Here is a 19607-nt window from a genome sequence, read left to right as displayed (position 1 = left end):
AATAATATAGTGTTACCAATAAATAGAGAAATACCAGAGTTTATGTTGCCACACAACAGAAATATATAGCTCATTTTTTGCGAATTTTATAATTGTGCGCAAACATTCTTCGGTTCGTTTATAAAGTTCTCGAGACTTGGCCAAATAAGCAACCGCTCTCCTAACTAAACTATTGGGACCATATCTTTCAAATTGAGGTTTTCCAACCAATATTTTAAAAGTCAAGAATTCGAATTCGTCGAAAGAAAGGTTTGCTTATTCGAGGAAAGTATTTTTTGTGTCCGATTTCGTAATTTGAAATATCGTCTGCATTAATTAATTCGCATATTCAGGATTAGGCGAGGCATATTTTACAGGGCTAAAGAGAATAGAAGGGCTAGTTCACTCCGCTCTTAGAGCTGAAGCTACGATTTCCCTCCTCATGACGTCACTGTGTCCACAGATTTCGGAGATCGCAAGCAAAGATATGATAACTTTGCATCTTTCTCTTTGTAAAAATAAGTTAGACTTTTTCTGGTTATTAGCCTTCAAACTTTACGTAATTAACACATTATTTCCGTTCATAAACATAGTTCAAAAAAAACTTTCTTGGTTATTATATTAAAAAAAATACCATTTTGAACTTATAAAAATGTTTTGCTAGTTGGTGAAAATGACACGATAAATACTTTATTTTAAAAAGTTCAGTTTTAACTTTAACTATTAAGAAAAATGAAGGCATATATCGACACTTTTTTTATCTACATATTCTTTTATAACGATAAGTTAAGTTAAATTTAGAATCCCTGATTTTAAAATATGTCGTTAATGGCCATTTGTTCTTACTTAATCATTAGGAAACATCGACCTTAAACGCTAATTACTGAAACAAAATAATAATTTAGGTTCATAATGACATTAGAAATTTTACAATTGTTTATAGACATTTAAATTAACGATGATATAATTTATAGATATTTAAATTGAAGAGAATATAATTTTTAAAAAGTATATACTATATATTTCATTTATACTTTATATTTACATTTTAATTTTCTTTGACTTTATCAATTTTTTAATTCTTTTCAATTGCCTTTCTTTATGAAGTAACGAGGCGGTTTCTATTTAGATAATGAATTTTTATAAAAGTTCTTTACGACAGAATAAACGTGTTGCTGTTTTATATTAACTGTGTCATTTCGGAATCCATTCTTTACATAGTTGTTCATTTACTTTAGGGAACACGCGAAAAATTATACTTTTTCCTTTTGTTTTTGTATCAGAATTTTTGCAAGTTACAATCGCGCAAACTGGCATTTCGATAATAGTTTTAAATTCCTGTAAATTCACTGCAAAAACTGAGGAAAGTCATTATAGAAAATAACAAATGTCTTAGAATATCTCGCAAAAAGAAATGATCCAATATTAGTTAGAGCTAGTAAGGCCAAACGCTCCGTTCTTGAAGTAAAAGTGCGAGCTTTGCGCCAAAGTGACGTCACTAGAGTGACGTCGGAGGATCGGCGCGGCGAGAGATACTTCAAAGGAGTGAACCAGCCCTTCTATTCTCTTTAGCCCTGATATTTTATCGCAGATCAGGTTCTCGAATTATTAAGATTGAGGCCCGATGCGGTAAAATCCGATCATTAGATCGAAAGTTAGTCAGGATATTCTGTTTCTTATTTTGCGCATTGTATAGTTTCGTTTCGATAAAAAAAAATATACATTTAAATTCCTGTTGCTCGGTTAAACTTAATTTAACGAACTTTTTGAACTTGTATAACTTCCAGCATGCCCTATATTAATAAATTTAAATAAACATATTATAACTAGATAAACATGGCATAACTACAAAACGTAACATTAAAATACATAGCATATCTGCATAACATAGCACTGAAATACACAGTATAACTACATAACATAGCATCGAAAAAATTTGTTGGGAAAGTTCTGATAAAATAAACAAATACTGTATCAAAATATATTTTTATTACATCCTGTGGAGTTACTTAAATTCAAATTTTTATAAAGTGAAAAAAAAATCTAAAACGCATAAACCCTAATGACCAATATCAAATAAATGTTTACAAAAAATTATTATTTATTCACTAATAACTTATTCTGTTAACAAAAGAAAAAATATCTAAATCTTATATTTCTTTTTTTTTTCAGGTTAACATTCTATTGCCAATAACATTCCTAATAGTATGTGCCTTTTTAGTCACATTTCCATTCTATGTGAGTCCATGGGAAACTGGTATGGGCATTGCCATTACACTAACTGGTATTCCAGTGTACCTGATTACTATATCTTGGAGAAAAAAACCTGTACTCTACCAGAATGCTATAGGTAATGTTATACAATTTATGTATGGAAATTAATTTCGTTCTTTCTTTATATAATACATTATAGTTAAGAGAAATAACTTAAGCTTTTGTTTTAAAAAAATAGAATTTTTTAATTTTAGTAGATCGAGACTTTTCATTTGTTTTTCGAATGGTTTCAAAAAATGTTCATGTGATTATGGTAATTAAGTGTGTATATGTCAATTATGTCATGTGATTATGTTATATTTAAGGAATTAGGTAATTACTTACGAATAATTTCCTTTTAAGGGTTTTTCTTACAATGAGTTTTTTTTGTTCATTTTATTTTGATTTTTTTTAATTAAAATATAATCTTATTTTTTTAACAACTGACGTTGAACAGCCGACCCGATTCTGAGTGTACGACAATCAATGTTCTACTCGTTCATGTTCAACTTGTAATTTTAAACCCAACCCAGAAGACAATGGAGCTTTTGAATCAAGCATTGGGACAAACTAGCCTTCGTGGAAGACTTCTCGGTGGAACTTACCCCTACAGGGAAAAACACGGAAACCTCCCATGGTTAGCCCGACGGCTAGACGATTCTAACTTATAATCCGTCAGTCATTGAGGATATTTTACGTCAGCACTGTGGTCGGAGAAAAATTCGTATAAACCAGTCACGGCTGAGTTTCGAATCTGGTTCAACTCATTGGAAGGCGAACGTTTTATCTAATAAGCCATCGCTGCTCTTTGTTGATGTACTAAAAAAACACGTGTTTATTTATTAGCATATATAACCAAAAAAATACATATTTTTAAAAGCTTGAAAATTTTAATTTCGACAGCTGTATTGAAGCTATACAGCTGTCGTTTTTGTATACCACGGAGGTTACTGTCCCCCAGTTGTATAATAAAAGATTTAATCCATTTATTTGATTTATTTATACCATAGTCTCGGAGAGAAAAAAATACCAAAATATACTTAATTTTTCAAATGCTATTTCTGTTTCCTCGATTTAAAATTCTGAGATAAGTATGTAACCTTTTAAAAACGTCTTTAAAAATAAGCAATTCGTAGTTTTCATTCTAAATTTTTTTATTTATTTCTTTTATAGGGAAAATAACTGCACTCGTACAGAAAGTGTTATTAAGTGTTCCTGAAGAAAAATATGACTAAAAACGTTCGAATACAATGACTCCATGTCATAAGAACATTTGGAACAATTTACAGAATAAGTGATAAAGAGAATAAGAAAGCATTGAAACGCTGTGTTCAGGAAATGAAAAGTGGCAGCTGTAATACTGACAGCTGAATCGAAAAGAATTTACAAGTAAATCTTAGTTCCTTAAGAAAATTATGTTGAATGGAACTGAAAATTGAACAATTTGTGGGAAATGCCTACAAAAATAAATGAAAAAAATATTTAATATAAAATCTAAAGATTTGTTATACAAATTTATTTTTGTCATTTTTTGATACCATGTTGATTTTACAATGGTTGTATTAAGCACTGTATTTTAATAAATGATGTTTACTTTAGTCATATTTATTTATTATTCATAAAAAAAGCAATAAATAGATAAATTACATGAAACTTACGAAAATATCATTGACTATATTTCTATATTTCTCTATATTTTAAAAATCTTGTTTTACTTAAGAGGTGTTACTTGTTTTACTTAACATATAGAGATGAATCAGATATTTTCAATAAAAATTATCTGAAAGAAAACAATGAAACCGCTCTGTAAAAAAAGAAACCGCTCTGATAATTCTATGAATTTAAGGTCTAACTCGATTTAGGCATTTTATCCGGAATTTGATGTTATTACATATTCCTTCAAATGTAATTTTTTTTCTTCAAAAATTAGTTTTTATACAAGGATTTGAAGAAAAGAGCTTTTAACATTTTATATTTTTGAAATATAAATCTCTAAATGGTATTTATAGTGTATTGATTAACAATAGTCTCCCCCCCGCCAGGCGGTTAGTCTGGCGAAAGATGATATCAAAATTGATGAAGTGTTGCTAAAATAATTTTAAATTTTAATGATAGTTTTAATAATCTTAAATAAAATAACTAGTTGACAAAGTATATGTTTACGATTATTACATCACAATGCAATAAATGTAATTACAGTCGGACTTCTATTTAACGAACTTCCATTTTGGCGAATTTCTCCATTTTGCGATTTTTTTCGAGGAACTAAGAACATTTTGGAAATTTCTTTGTAAATCAACTTCCATATAGCGAAGGGAATTTTCTATTTAACGAACTTTTCTTCAAGATCCACATTCCCTATTTTTCAAAATATTTCAAAACATTTCAAACTTGTTAACTCATTTTATGAAGGAAATGACCTTGAATTGATTTTCAAAGTCACTTAACTTTTAGAGAAAGCGGTATAAAATCCCTTTCTTTTTGTTTGCATTTCAAACGAAAAACAAAATCAACGGATTTTATCAGTAGCAATTAAACTTAAGAACGCATGTGGTAATATATGTTTGAAATTACTTTTATAATAAATGCAGCAATAATTTATAGATAAATTTAGCTTTTTTTTTATTTACTTTAAAATGTATGTAGCAGGATTGTGTAACACTGGATAATGTTTGGCTCTATTCTTTTATGGTTAAGATTTATAAAATAAATAGTAGATACTAGTGGTAAAGGTGTATCAATTGCTATTTTAATTATATCTAGTGTTTATGAGTTTAAAACCTGTTTCGTGTTTTTTTAAGTGTTTCAAGAGGTGATTTTCTATTTAACGAATTTTCCATATAACGAACTTATTATCGGGATTTAACGACTTCCTTAAATAGAGGTCCGGCTGTATAAGAATTTAGAAAATTTTCAGAAAAACGTAAAATTCCTAAATTATTTAGTTAAAAATTATGAAGCGTTAAAAAATTTTTACTGTAAATATTAAATCGATATTGGTATTAGATTCTTCTTTTAACAAAATATTAAATGTAAATAAAGAAATTTCAAAAATCTTAAAATTAATATTGGTAATAGGCACTAGTGTAATTATTGCAGTTTAAATTGGTACCAAATATACTAATAAAGGTACTATGTATTATATTTTTGTGTATTTGGTACCTATTATAAAAAAACTGCATCAGTACTGTGAAATTTTAACATAGGTACTGAGATGCTTTTTCTGCCCCTCTAAAGGGTCAGAACCAGAGAAAATCGCTTAAATGTGGTATATTTCGACTATCATGAGTCAGCCTCGAGCAACAGCATCATCTTAAATTGTACTGAATACAATTAATGTTTAATTTGATGAGATCAACTAATATAAACTTGTTTCGCTTAATCTAATAAAAGTAAAGTCACTGGGAAGGACAAATTATAAAAAATAATTGGAATTATTTTAGTTTTATTAATTGTGTTGGCGAATGCCTTTTCCAATTTTGTGCAGAATTTAGTAGCATCCCTTACAAAAGACAGGTATTTCAGCTAATATGTGTGGTTGGAAATATATATAGTATGATCTAGGCTGGCTCCCTTGGTGATCAGCTTGGTAAAGTTTGAGAATTGTCTACAACATATATACTGTAATGGTAACCAAGACGAACTGTATTTGAATATTTTAATTTTTCAACCCATCCAGCTATTTAGCCCACCCAGAAGTACTTTGATTTCAATTTTGACTATTTTCATGAGACGTTGCAACATTGTTAAAGTTAAGTATTGAATTATAGCAATAATTTAAAATCTGTTTAGCACCCACACAAACTACTATAAGCAGGAGTTCTGGACATTTCAGCTTAGTAGGTAGCACGAGTATTAAAATTATTTTCATCTCTGTCGTGATAAAAGATTAGGATAGAAAACTCGTCCCAATGCTAAATTATGTGCTGTATAGTTTGTCTAAGCTAAGTTTGAGGATGTTTGTCTAGCACCCACACAAACCACTACAAGCATGAGTTCGGGACAATTTAATAAATAAAACCAGCAAATAAACAAGTGAAATGAAAACTATTATTTTTAAAATTACTATTGGTAGTTAGGTACTTCATTTACGTCGCACTAGAGCTGCACAATATGCTGTTGAGAACGGTCTAGGAAACATCCCCGAGGATGATACAAAGACATGCTATCGCAATTTTGATCCTCTGAAGAGGGGGTGGGGTGGCTCCCCTGCTTTGGAAGCCGATCTGGTTAATTTTTTAAGAAATTTTTAACTATCATTTGAAAAATCCTGTTCATAAAATTAAAGATATTTATTTTAAATTGCTTGAAGTAACCTTTCTTCTCCATGAATATGTATAAAAAATGATTAAATAAATAAAAAATGTAGGCAAAAACCTTTTTACAGAAAAACAAAAATTTATTAAAAATAGTATGTATATCAAAAACATTTTATTAACAATGATAAAATGAAATGATTGCAAATATATGGCTAAAAACACTAAATAGGACTCATAGAACAGTAGACCAACAGCTAGTCTACACAATTATAAATCACAAGTTTTTCCGACTAGTTGTAATTTCAACATAAAGTTATCTTGGTTAAACAAAAAATGAAAATTTGTTTAATAGCGATAAAAACATTTTTAAATTGTATAAAATACAAAAATACATGCAGGGTAAGGTAAAAATACAAGTTTTGAGGTGGGGTAAACAAAGTTTAACATACTGTTTTCCAATTTATACAAAGACTTAACAAGACCAAGAAAGGGAGACAGACAGCTAGGATAACTAAGTCTGTTTGCTTTGTATTCTATTATACATTTTTGCAAATCAGTGTTGGAAAAAAATCTCACTAAAACTCCAAGGCTGAATAGAACTCAGAAAACTGAATTCAGACACTGAATCTATACAATGACAATTAAAAATCACAGTTTTATAATTTTCAGTGACTAGTCCAACTGACTATAAGCTTAGTAATAATTTCAACACTGACATCTGAATGAAACAAAAACACAATTTCCTTTGGTAATAACAATAAAAAATATATAAAAGGTACAAAAAACAAAGTTTAACATACTATTATTCAATTTACAACAAAGACATTACATGATTTACTTTAGAAACAGAGACTAAAGACCATTCAAATTTATTCAACCCTCCATTTTATGATTTTCTAATCAAAAATGAAAAGTCTTCAAATGCAGTTCATGATTAAAAAATAAATGCTAAATCTGTACTTTATGGATGGTGTTTTCAGTAGATATGTAAACAATAACAATCTCGAGCTGTATGCCTGCTCTAGTTCCGGTTAGAAAGTTTGCAGCAGCTTACTACATGTTATTTTGCAAGGCGATATTTTCAAACGGATAATTTTGTTTTCAATAAAAGAAATAAATTAGATAATTTCTGAGCTCAAATCTGCCGTATTTCTATATTAATGTTATTATCTAATTCTGGTGAGTTTTAAGTGAAAATTTGTTTTAGTTATTTAGAGATATATTGTTAAAAAAGGTGACATGGTTGCTAGATTTTGAATAACTTGCTTTTTGGCAGTCTTGATTTAGCCTCTTTCCATTTGTTTATTACTGTTTGTTCGTGTTGCAAGCTGTGCACCATCTTATGTTAGTGTTAGCATATTGTTCGAGGAGCAAGATTAATTTATACATTATAATTCAGGTTTAAATTTGAAAGTTGGCACATATTATTGACATGCTGTGAGCCAAATGGCTTTGAAATACACCGGGAACAGTAACCCGGAGGTATAAGCAGTATACAGCTTTCAGCGCTACCTAGTGTAGAAAACACCATCCACTGAAATACAATTTTATACATGATACTCAAAACTGAACATAATTTTTGTTAATTTAGATCTTGGCTAAATCAGCTGGTTTTGACAATAAATATACTGATTTTAAAACTGTAATTAGTTTTCTTCTACTTATCACGTTAAAATTTTTTTATCATAACTTAAACTGTATGATAAGAGAACTGCTCATTAAGACTCAAATTATGAATAAATATGACATATGGATAATATAGGTGGAAAATAAATAATTAATCGATAAATTACACAATCACAAACATTTGACATCATGAATTATTAAATTTCCACAAAACACAAGTGAATATACAAATCATGATAAGTCATGAACATACTAAATGTACAAAAGCAGCAATGTGTCTGATAGTATAATCAAGCATGCCTTGTTTGCAACAAGTTTGATTGACATAATTCAAATGACAAAACTTAAAAACTGATTCAGAATAAAATTAAATCAACTTAAATTACAAATATTTAAAAAATGTATGCTTAGAATCAAAAGAGTATCATGAAAAATTAAAATAACCAAAATTATGATACAAAAAAAAAATACAATAATTGGCAAAGTTTCCTTTATTTGTAGTGATAAAAGAAAATTATATGAATTAAAAAAAAAATTAGAATTCTTATAACCGTATTATTCTAACAATAAGCCTACACAATGACAATTAAAAATCACAATTTTTTTAATTACTTCTGACTAGCCCAATATTCTGAAAGTTTAGAAGTAATTCTGACACAACAATAACACTAGATTATTTTGTAATTATGATAAAAATTATTTATAAAAGGTAAGTAAAACGTAATTCAAAAATTTATATACAAATGCAAGCATAATAAAATATTAATGTAAAGATTAAAAGTGGGAGGAACGAAGCTTGTTACACACACAATTATTCAATTTACTCAGACATAACATAATCCAAAATAAAAAATTTTAAAAAAATCTAGAATAATCACGTTTGTTTTCCTAATCTCCATGCAGGGTTGAAAAAACTTTACTCCAATAATGAATCTATGCAATGACAATTAAAAACTTTATAACTCTCTGTGATTAAAACTTCCTAGAATATTAAGCCTGACATCGTCTCAAAAGAATACATAAGCAGAAGGATACACCGGAAGTTTTAGGAAGCTTTTTATTGTTGACATTCAGTCAACCATCCATAAGAAAAAAAATTATGGTGAATAATGAGACTGAAGAGGGAGAAACAAAGTTTTAAAATTATGTTATTTAATTTATACAACAAAAACATAACCCACTCTAGAATAACAGAGTTAGTTTCTCTTTCACATTTTTGCTATTCAAGGCAGAAAAATCTTCCGATGTAATTCTTGAAAAAAAATTAAAGCTATACACAATTGAATTAAACTTAAACTCTAAATTGAATTTACAAATTTATAGGAACACTAAGGCCCAATTTCAAATACATTTTATTTATTTGGATAATTCAGTTTTGATAAAAAGCAAGCATACTGACTTTGAAACTGTAATTTTCTTCTACATATTAAATCAATTTTTTTCTTCTCTTAATGTTTATATGTATGATGAGAAAACTTCTAATAAAAAGACTTAAAACATTACAAAGAAACTGACATATAGGTAACGACACATAACAAATATTACAATCGCAAATAAGAATGATGCACATTATGAATTAACAAATAACAAAATATACCAACAAAAAAAAAAAAAAAAAAAAGACAAGTGAATATTCAATTTACAAAAATGCATGTGACAAATCATGAACATTAAAAATTTAGTGAGAAAATACTCAAAAACATCCTTTTTTTACATTCAAACATATCATGTTTGATTGGTATAGTTTTTGAACTCAGTAACACAAAATTTTAAATTGAATTAAACATGTTTAAATTATAAAAAATTAAAGAATGAATATCTAGAATAAATTGCATACTATCAAAACATTAAAATCTCCTTTATGAAACAAAGAGTAAATATATATATATTCTATAATAGATATAGAATATAATATATTTTATACATAGAGAAAATATTAGTACATATAATAAATTAATTTGTCATTTTACACATACTGGAACCGCGTCCATGATCTTAAAATTTTAGGCAGATTAAAATCCCAATGAATGCAATTAAATACTTTTAAAATATCCTAAAAAACTGGTTTTATTAAAGGAAAAAAACTGAAAGTAAGAAAAATAAGTATAAAAAATAACTAATATTAAGTAAATATAAAAACTAATACTAAGTAAGTATAAAAAAGTAATACAGTCGAACTCGTTTATAACGAGCACAAAGGGACCGTAACATGTACTCGTTAAATCCGAGTGCTCGTAATAAATGGGTCCTTAAGGCAGGCGTGCAACCAGAAGAGGGAGGTCAAATGATTAAGTTTACTTAAAATTTGATTAATACTTACTTACTTCAAATGCATTAATTAATTTAATAAAGTACTTTTCTTAATTTAATGGATAAACTCAGAATATCCAAATTGTTCAGCAAATTTTTCTGCTTGCACTTTCAGAATAGATCCACTCACAGGTAAATCAGCACTACGTTGCACCTTCATCAATTTCAATAACGCTTCGTCCAAATCCTCTTTCGAACACTTCTTCAGTCGTTTACAGTCTGTTTTATTTTGGTTGTATGCATCCATTAACTTGCCTTTGTTTCTAAGCAGTGTGGAAACAGTAGATGAAGATAATCCATACCTTTTGCAGATTTCGACATTTTTAGTACCGTCATCCAACCTATGCATCCAACTCGGTAAAATTTTTACTTTTTCGTCAACCGATAAAGCTTTAGATTAGAGCAATAAGAGCAATTAAGTTTCAGTTCGCGGTTTTTTTTTTTGGATTTCTTGCTCATTTCTTACCATTTTGAAGAAAAAGATAAGACAGAAAGACTAGAACGATGATAAAAAAGATTGCAAGACAGAAAAATATTGCTCGCTAAAACCGGGTCTTGCTTGTTAAAAGCGACTTCTGTTCCATAGACTTAACATTGATCCAACAAAATATTCTCGTTTCCCTCGGTAAATCCGAGTTCTCGTTAAATCCGTGCTCGTTATAAACAAGTTCGACTGTAGTACAAAAAAAAAAAAAAAAAACAGATTTTAAAATGAAACACCTTGAAACTTACAATACTGAATTGAAAATTTATTTAGAAAATCAGTTTTCCTTTATTTTAGCTTAGTTTTCAATTAAAGGTACTTAGATAAAATGCAAATGAAGGTATTTGTATACATTTACTAAAAAACTTAATATTTAATGATCAAATCATTTTTTAGTTTAAAAAATGAAAAGTATGGAGAACAGGAAAAGGATCATCCAATTGCATAGATGTTTAAAAAACTTTAGTTAGAAAATAACTGTGAATTATGCTTGATACTAAAATGTTCCCAATGTTTTTTAAATTCATAAAAAAAAATTTAAAAAAAGGGAGGGGGGATTTGCTAGCTAATAAAACTTTAAATCATATTTGTTCTAATTGAATCAATGAGTTCAAAAACCTGTTATCTCCAACAAAACTAATTTTACATGAGAGACAAAAAACTGAATAGTTAAGTATCAGCTTGTTATATATATATATATATATATATATATATATATATATATATATATATATATATATATATATATATATATATATATATATATATATATATATATATATATATATATATATATATATATATATATATATATATATATATATATATATATATATATATATATATATATAGAGAGAGAGAGAGAGAGAGAGAGAGAGAGAGAGAGATTTTTTTACTATGCATAACATACTATACCAAGTAGGTGGGCATAAATTTTTTTATATCCTATCTATGTCAGCTAAACTCAAAAATTTAAAAATCTCAATTCTGAAAAAAAATTGGAGATAACTGGTTTTCGGACTCTTCGATTCAGGTAAAGAGATCTCTTAAAACATTTTGGTTAAGCATTAATTCTTTATCACAAAGGCATAGCTTTTATAATAGTGCAGTAATAAAATGCATGATTTACCCCATTAAAAAACTATAAAAATACAATGAATAAAATGTTTTGCAACTGGCAAAAATTCAGATCTCGTTGAATACAATTATAATTTTTCTGGATCTGATAAAATACATCAGATTTTTAATGACAGAACTTGTTTTTTTAAAGCATACATAGCAAAAAATTCTCAAACTACTGAACATAAAATTCGATTCCATAATCTCTAAGCTATAAAAAGATTAAAATGAATATAATAATTTATCTTCACAAATATTCAATGTTTTCTTTAGGAAAACCCTTAAACACAAAACAAAGCATTGCGAGTAAATTATTATTATTCAGATGAGAATATTTAAATAAAGACATTGCTTGCAGTCATAACCTTTTGATATCTTAATGTTAATCTTTTGTAACAAGAGAAATGCAATGCATACCAAAAGTATTTGTATTCAAAACTATAGGATAAAAATTAATTTCTTTATCAGTATAAACTAATGAAAATACAGGATGTTTTGTAATAATATATACTTTTAGAATCCCTTAAAAAATGAATTTAGAAAAGTACATGTAGTTGTTGTTAATTTACGTCGCACTAGAGCTGCACAATGGGCTATTGGCGACGGTCTGGGAAACATCCCGGAGGATGATCCGAAGACATGCCATCACAATTTTGATCCTCTGCGGAGGGTATGGCACCCCCGCTTCGGTAGCCCGACGACCTGCGCGCGAAGTCGAGCACTTTACGGTAGCACAGTTTAACGAGGACCAATACCGCACACCCTCGGTCCCTACGCAGACTGATCCAAGTGGGTCACCCACCCGCACACTGACCGCAGCCAGTGATGCTTGACTTCGGTGATCCAATGAGAACCGTGTCTTAACGATCAGTCCACTGCGGGACGAAAAGTACATGTATTAGAATTCGTTAATTAATATATGAATGAGGGGAAAATAAAAACGGTATCAAATTCTGTGGAATCAGTGAGGGACAGAATGAAAAACATAATAACTAGTTTGTTGTGTTATACAACTTTGGCTAACAATCACATTTCAACTTGTCTCGCCTTTTTCAATAGCAATTTTCAAAAGTTACATTAACAATTTTTTGCTGAATTAAAATTCTTGACTAAAATTTTTGAATAGTCACAAATGAAATGCCATGTATGATCTTAAATCTGATAAAATTTGGAATTGAAAATTGAATGTAAAAATTTGATTTTCTCAATAAGTTAATAATTAAGAATGTGGGATCAAATGATGAAAACACGAATGATGATGAAGTCCTAAAACCTAAAAATCTATCTCCTCTTATATGGGTCATATCTCCTTTGATTATTATAATTATAATGTGTACGTGCCTTAGGTTGAAAGTTTTCAATAGAAGATGGATAAATGTTCTCCCTGTTTTCATACCAATTCCAAAATGATGAACCAGGGTGTCCAGCATTGTTTGTTCTGGAATAATTGTTTTGCATGTGTTCATTAACAGGCAACATGTTTCCTCTATAGTCTACATCACTAAAGTTATTGAAATGATCTGTTTCATTAAATGAAGGAGATGCACTCCAACATCCTGAATCCAAACCTGAAGAAGAATAAACTGGTTCCACAACCCGATTTGCACGATGAGAATTCTGAAAATTACATTTTACTTCAAAATTAGGACAATTACGATTCCTAAAAGGAATGGGACTCGTCTGAGAGTTGTTAAATTTTTGATTTCTGAAAGGAATGGGACTCTTATAAGAATTGTCAAAGTTGTGACTTAATGGAGGGTTATTTGCATATGTAGGCGTTGACAGATGAGAGTTTGCAAAATTGGGAGTCGATATCAGCCTTTCTCTGAAGTTTCCTGAATGAACTGGACTGGCATTTGGGAAAACATTGGAATGGATTTCATCGGAACAGAATGAATTTTCTGGCTCATAATCAGAAGCATTAAAGTCTGTATCATCGAATTTCAGCGATTTTGATATATCACGGAAAGGAACTTCTGAAGTCTGGACAGGATTCCCTATTGCACTTCTTATTTTATTATTCAATGGAGTACTATCACTTTGGTTCAAAAAAGACTCTTGATTTTGCCAGGAACCTTGTTTGGTTCTTTCAAATGGTGTCCAGGCCTGAATTGGGCTACCATACCAATCTTGTACAGGTCTGTGTGGTTTTATCCACACTTGAATTGCTATATTAGTTTTATAACAACTGGAATATCCAAATCTATTTGTCTGAACTAACTTGTTTATATATCGTTCATGGCCTATTGGACCATACAAAGGCTCCAGCTCGCACTCCTCAGCTATTTTTGTCAATAAATATTTAACATCGCCAACAGAATTATCAAGGAAAAACACCATGGCACCAGGTTTCATTGAACTGAATATCCTCTGAAAATAAACCATTAGGAAACACAAGATAAGTATAGAGATAAATAACATGGCTATAAAAAAAAACTGAAAAAATATAGGTGCTCAATTCATTAAAAAATTTTTAAAAAAACTATTCTCATTATTTACAGGGTATCTGATACATTTTAGATCTTCAAATTCCGGACTTTTCATGACTAATTCCAAGAATTTTCCATGACTTAACGAAGTTACTATTTTCTAAGACAAAAACACAACAATAAATTTAAAAAAGCATTATAGTAACCAGGGGTCCATCCAGACATTTTGTGAAAGGTCCGGTTTTCGTGAAATTGTGGAAAAATTACTCACATTCTTTCAACCAGGGTCCTGCTTTTATGAATTTGTCAAATAGGGATTATTTCAAAAAACTTTTTTTAAGGAGTTTTTAAATTGTAAATAAATACAAGATTATGCTCAGCATTGTAAAATTACAATAAAAAAAAATTAAATTTTCAAGAATAAACAGCTATTGCAGCTTCAAAATTAGAGATGCAACATACAAATATTTGGTATTTAGCCTATACTGCTGAAAGCAGAATATTCATTTCAGACGAATAATGAAAGAATCCTCTGCCAAAGAGAAAACTTAATTTGTTTACATCCATCTTTCTTGTTTTCTATCCTGGGAAGGGTTTATTCAATTAACAAAACAATAATGAAGATAAACAAATTTGTGAAGGGTCCGATTAAAAGAAAAATCATTTTGCGAAGGGTTCGTTTTTAAGTTAAAATATTTTGTGAAGGGTTCTTTCTTATGAAAAGATATTTTGTGAAGGGTCCGTTAACGGCCCAAATTTCTTCTAAACAGATCCCTGGTAACATTCACTGAAATGATAGGTATAACCAAAACTGTTATACTCTGCATCTTCATATTTATAGATTTTAAATTTAAAAAACAGAATAAAGAAAGAGTTAAAGCAATAAAATAGCTGAAAAAAATACAAAAACAATTACTTTTTTTTTCTTTTTTTCTGCAGAATTACATTCTAAAGATACTTTTCTTGTTCATGGGAAAGGAAAGAAATACTCCTGATTTTTCTGTTCTCATTTCGGAATAAAAAAATTTCGTCAATTACTGGCTTACTTAAGCTAAAATTTTAAATTGATAAAATAAAAAAAGTAAAAATTCTGAAATCACAGAAGTTTAAAAGACAATTCATTCTCGAAATACCTTTTCTTTCATTTTTAAAAAGAACACCATAATTTTTAAAGAACATGATAAAAACATTCTATATTCTAATAAAACATGACTGTGAGTGGGGATTTTGTTACACATTCAGACATTCGAACAATTGGGGGGGGGGAAATCAATTTTGAAAATTAGATTTTTTGTCGACTTAAATCCATGAGTTTCCATGATTTTTTTTTTTTTTTTTTTTTAAAGAATTAAAATCATGACATTTCATGACAAATTTTGTCCAATACTGAAATTCATGACTTACCATGATTTTTCATGACTTTCCAGGTGCGCGGATAACCTGTATTTATGTTGAATCTTAAAATTTTTTAGCTTTTTGATAATATTACTTTGAAATACTAAAATAATATGCACACAAATTTCTCCGTGGCAGAATCACAGCGACATGTTTTAAGGACATGGTCACAGAATATTACTGAGTTCTTGCAGAAAGATCTTTCTTCTGAGAAGTAAAATATTTTGGTTTTCTTTTCTGCAAAAATTTTGGAAAGATTTTTCTTTTCTGCAGAATTATATTCAAAAGTTGCCTTTCTGGCACTCAAGATTTTTCTATTCTCATTTAAGAAATATATATATAAAGCACAATAAAAACAAAAAGGATAAAAAGAAAAAATAAATATAAATATATATATAAACATATATTCCTAAATCAGGAAATTTTAAAAGATACTTCACTTTAGAATTTATGTTCTTTCCATATCATTTTTTAAAGCACACCAATATATTTTAATAAAATATGACTGTGAGTGGGGATTTTGTTACAAATTCAGAAAGCCGGAAAAAATTCTGCCACAGGGAAAAATATTGCAAATCAGAACAGTTCTTATTTTAACAAGAAGAAATTTTAAATGTTTATTAGTTTTTATTCAATTGAATAAACAACTGTTTAAAACATAAAAGAATATTGAAAAAAATCTACTTTGTAAAAATTAAAATTGTTATTACTTACAAAATTAAACACATACTTCCTATATTTTATGATCTTATAAAATAAAAAACTAGTGACATGATGAAATTTCCTTAGTCAATGAAAGTTTCAATCAATCGAAAAATAAATTAGGTAGGTATTGGGAAAAAAGAGAAAGCATTTTTTAGTTTAGAAAGCATTTTGAATGCTCTCCCTAAGCATTTTTTACAGGTTGGGCTGACCTAGCTGCCTTTTTTAGAAAAATAAGTTGCCATTCCTTACACTGCCTTTTTACTCATATTCCATTTGAAAAAATAACTGTTCAAATAATAATTACACACTGATAAAATTAACTGTGTTTATAGGTTCAATTCTAATTACTATCACAAAAATTTACTTCATTAGGATTATTCTCAACTGGTTTAATAAGTTTCTCTTTTCAGAAGATTAATTAACATTTTAAGCGATTTTAAATTCTAAAATGCACCATTAATGTTAATTTTTTCATAATTTTCATTTCAAACTATATAAAAATAATTAGGTTTGAATAAATAAAGTAATAGGTTTATCAATAAAAAAAAATTTAGCTCACTTTTTCTGTAAAAAAAATTATGCTCAGAGACTGTCTTTTAGCATGCCCTTTATTACTTTTTACAAACTATAATAATTTCTCTTATTTCGACAATGTGTGAGAACTACTTTTTGAAATATATACATAAAATATAAGAGGGTAATTTAAAAATTATAGAGAATCAAATTCAGTTATTACATAATATTTTACAGTGTTAAGTGAATGCCCTTTCAAAACTCAAAGTGCCCTTTTCTCTGAGGATTGAAGATTCATCCTGCCCTTTATTTTTATTCCTAGTGGGATAACTCAAAAAATATATCATTGAGCAATTCTGATTGGTGCAGTTTAAGCAGAATAGTCAAACCAAATTCAGAGAATGTTCATTACATTTTTAGGAATAAAATAATTTTATGTTTCAATCTTTTTTAGTTATAGTTTGTTATTTTTAGAACAGAAGTGCTTCATATTTTGATAAAAGCATTTTCATTGAAATAAACCTTGAAAAGTCACATTCACATAGAAGCTGTCAACGGTTGTTACCATTTTTAATTTTGAAAAAAATTTACAAATTTTTTACTGCGCTTGATAATTCACTTTTTTAAAGTTAAAGGTTTTTCACTATATACACCAAAACAAGAGAATGAGCATCTTACTATCCGTACTTTTCAGTTAGCCAACTGTAAGTAAGCCACCAAAAAAACATAGACCTTCACCAACTTTTTTAATTATTTTTTTTTAAACAATAAAAATTAGATAAAATGAGAATATTTGTGTTCTGTAATCTGATACAAAAGCTACAACCATCAAGACACCAAATGGATTTTATAACTCTCAAACTTTCTGGTTTTCATTAATAAAAACAAAACATAAAAAAATTTATGCTGGCTAAATAATATAGCATACTACTCCACGTATAAAGAAATAAAAAGCTTCTCATACTTTTATCATTGAAGGTGTGTCAGCACAAACAGCAGCTGAAACGAATTTAACCATGTTGAGAATATCAGCAGAGGAGATTGCTTGTATCACTTTTTCAGAAAATTCATCCAACAAATTAGCACCAATATAATTCCAATTAAAGTACTGCCCACTGAAACATGTTTTAAGGATACCATACGAGCCTTGTTGTGTTTCCCGAATCAAAGAATTAAGAGTACTATTCCAATGAGGCATGCAGTCAATCACATTGGTATAAACTTGGAATGGACCAAAGGCATTATGTAATGATAGCACGATTCCAACAATATCACTTCCAGGTCCCCCACCTAAACTACAAACATTAACACGACCAGAATTAACAATCACATCGTAAAAGTAATTGAATTGGAGATCAATAACGCGTTCTGTGACATCCGAAACGAGTATCGTGTGGATCGGAGCGTATTTGTGTAAATACGCACAACGATAAGCTGGAGATTTGAAATCGGCTGCTTCAACATAATCCGATGATAAGTTTGAATTTTTATGGAAATAAGCTTTTTTCATGTTCTCAATACCTTTGACAACGTCTTTTTCGCTTACATTGTGAGCCTTCATATCATTATGCAAGACCCATGCGTAAAGTCGGTTAATACAGATTGTTTTATCCATTTCTAGCAAGACAAAAAAAGAAAGGATAGTAAAAAATTTACTTATGTCACAATTAGAATATAAAAATAATTTTAAAAATGTTTAAGAACAGTTTAGATGTTCGGCTTTATCGTCATTGGTTTTCGGATATTAAATTCGGAAAAGCTTCCCATTTGATCTGCGCGCAAATAAAGAAGACGTTTCGGGTTGTCTACTTCTGCTTCATTAACGGATTCTCTGAAGTCTGAATCGGAAGTAAACAAAAAGACAAAAAGGTTACATCATCCATCTCATTGCGCATACCCGAAAACCTGCGGAAGAACCGTTCTCACACTGTAATCAAAAAGTTTGCGGCTGCGATTGAGCACCTGAATGGTGAAATATATTCACTACGTAAAAACTTGTCAATCAAGTTCACATCTGCATTTCCATAATATTATCAATGAACTTTGCGCGTAGATGAAAATGCTCCTAAACATTTGTTATTTGACGAGCATTCTGCGGTGGGTGTTATTGGGATGGGTGTTATTGGTCCTCGTTAAACTGTTCTACCCAGTTCTACCGTATGGTTCTACCGTATTATGGTTCTACTGTAAAGTGTTTGACTTCGCGTGCAGGTCGTCGGGCTGCCATCCCCTCTACAGATGATCAAAATTGTGATGTCTTTGGATCATTCTCATGAATGCTTCCCATACCGTCGCCAATAGCCCATTGTGCAGCTCTAGTGCGATGTAAATTAACAACAACAACAAATCATACTAGATGCAAAAAAAAAAAAAAACATATATGTCAATTCTGATTTTTCTCATTTAGTGTGACTGGTCTCTTCTTTGGCCGAAGAGCGGTATTGCCCTCCAAACACTTGAAGCTTGGGAGTAGTTTAGCTTCCGATTATCTTCGAGATTGGAGTCGGAGTCCTTTTAATGGGGAGATTTTCGTAT

The 19607-nt window shown here is 29.3% G+C and overlaps 2 protein-coding genes across 4 annotated transcripts in view; one reads left to right on the top strand and one right to left on the bottom strand.

Annotated features, from left to right (window-relative positions):
• The window catches only part of mnd (L-type amino acid transporter minidiscs), a 62850-nt gene extending 59020 nt beyond the window's left edge, over positions 1-3830 (top strand). For all 3 annotated transcript variants that reach the window (XM_016068958.3, XM_016068957.4, XM_016068956.4), the window contains exons 9-10: positions 2152-2329; positions 3406-3830. In XM_016068958.3, coding sequence (XP_015924444.1) covers positions 2152-2329; positions 3406-3467 — 240 coding nt within the window. In that variant the 3' untranslated portion in view covers positions 3468-3830. The remainder of the gene's footprint in view (positions 1-2151; positions 2330-3405) is intronic.
• Positions 3831-12122: 8292 nt separating this feature from the next.
• LOC107452463 (uncharacterized) lies at positions 12123-18875 on the bottom strand. The gene is made up of 2 exons (XM_016068943.3): positions 18037-18875; positions 12123-14400 (listed from the first exon to the last, which is right to left on the bottom strand). The coding sequence occupies exons 1-2, from the start codon at positions 18685-18687 to the stop codon at positions 13312-13314; spliced, it is 1740 nt and encodes a 579-aa protein (XP_015924429.1). The 5' UTR covers positions 18688-18875; the 3' UTR covers positions 12123-13311.
• Between the last annotated feature and the right edge of the window lie 732 nt (positions 18876-19607).

Source organism: Parasteatoda tepidariorum, chromosome 4 (genome assembly GCF_982258835.1).
Source record: "Parasteatoda tepidariorum strain Cologne lab strain chromosome 4, Ptep-v5.0, whole genome shotgun sequence".
Taxonomy (NCBI): Eukaryota; Metazoa; Arthropoda; class Arachnida; order Araneae; family Theridiidae; genus Parasteatoda; species Parasteatoda tepidariorum.
Note: the sequence above shows the minus strand (reverse complement) of the source record. Positions and strands in the feature narration are given on the sequence as shown.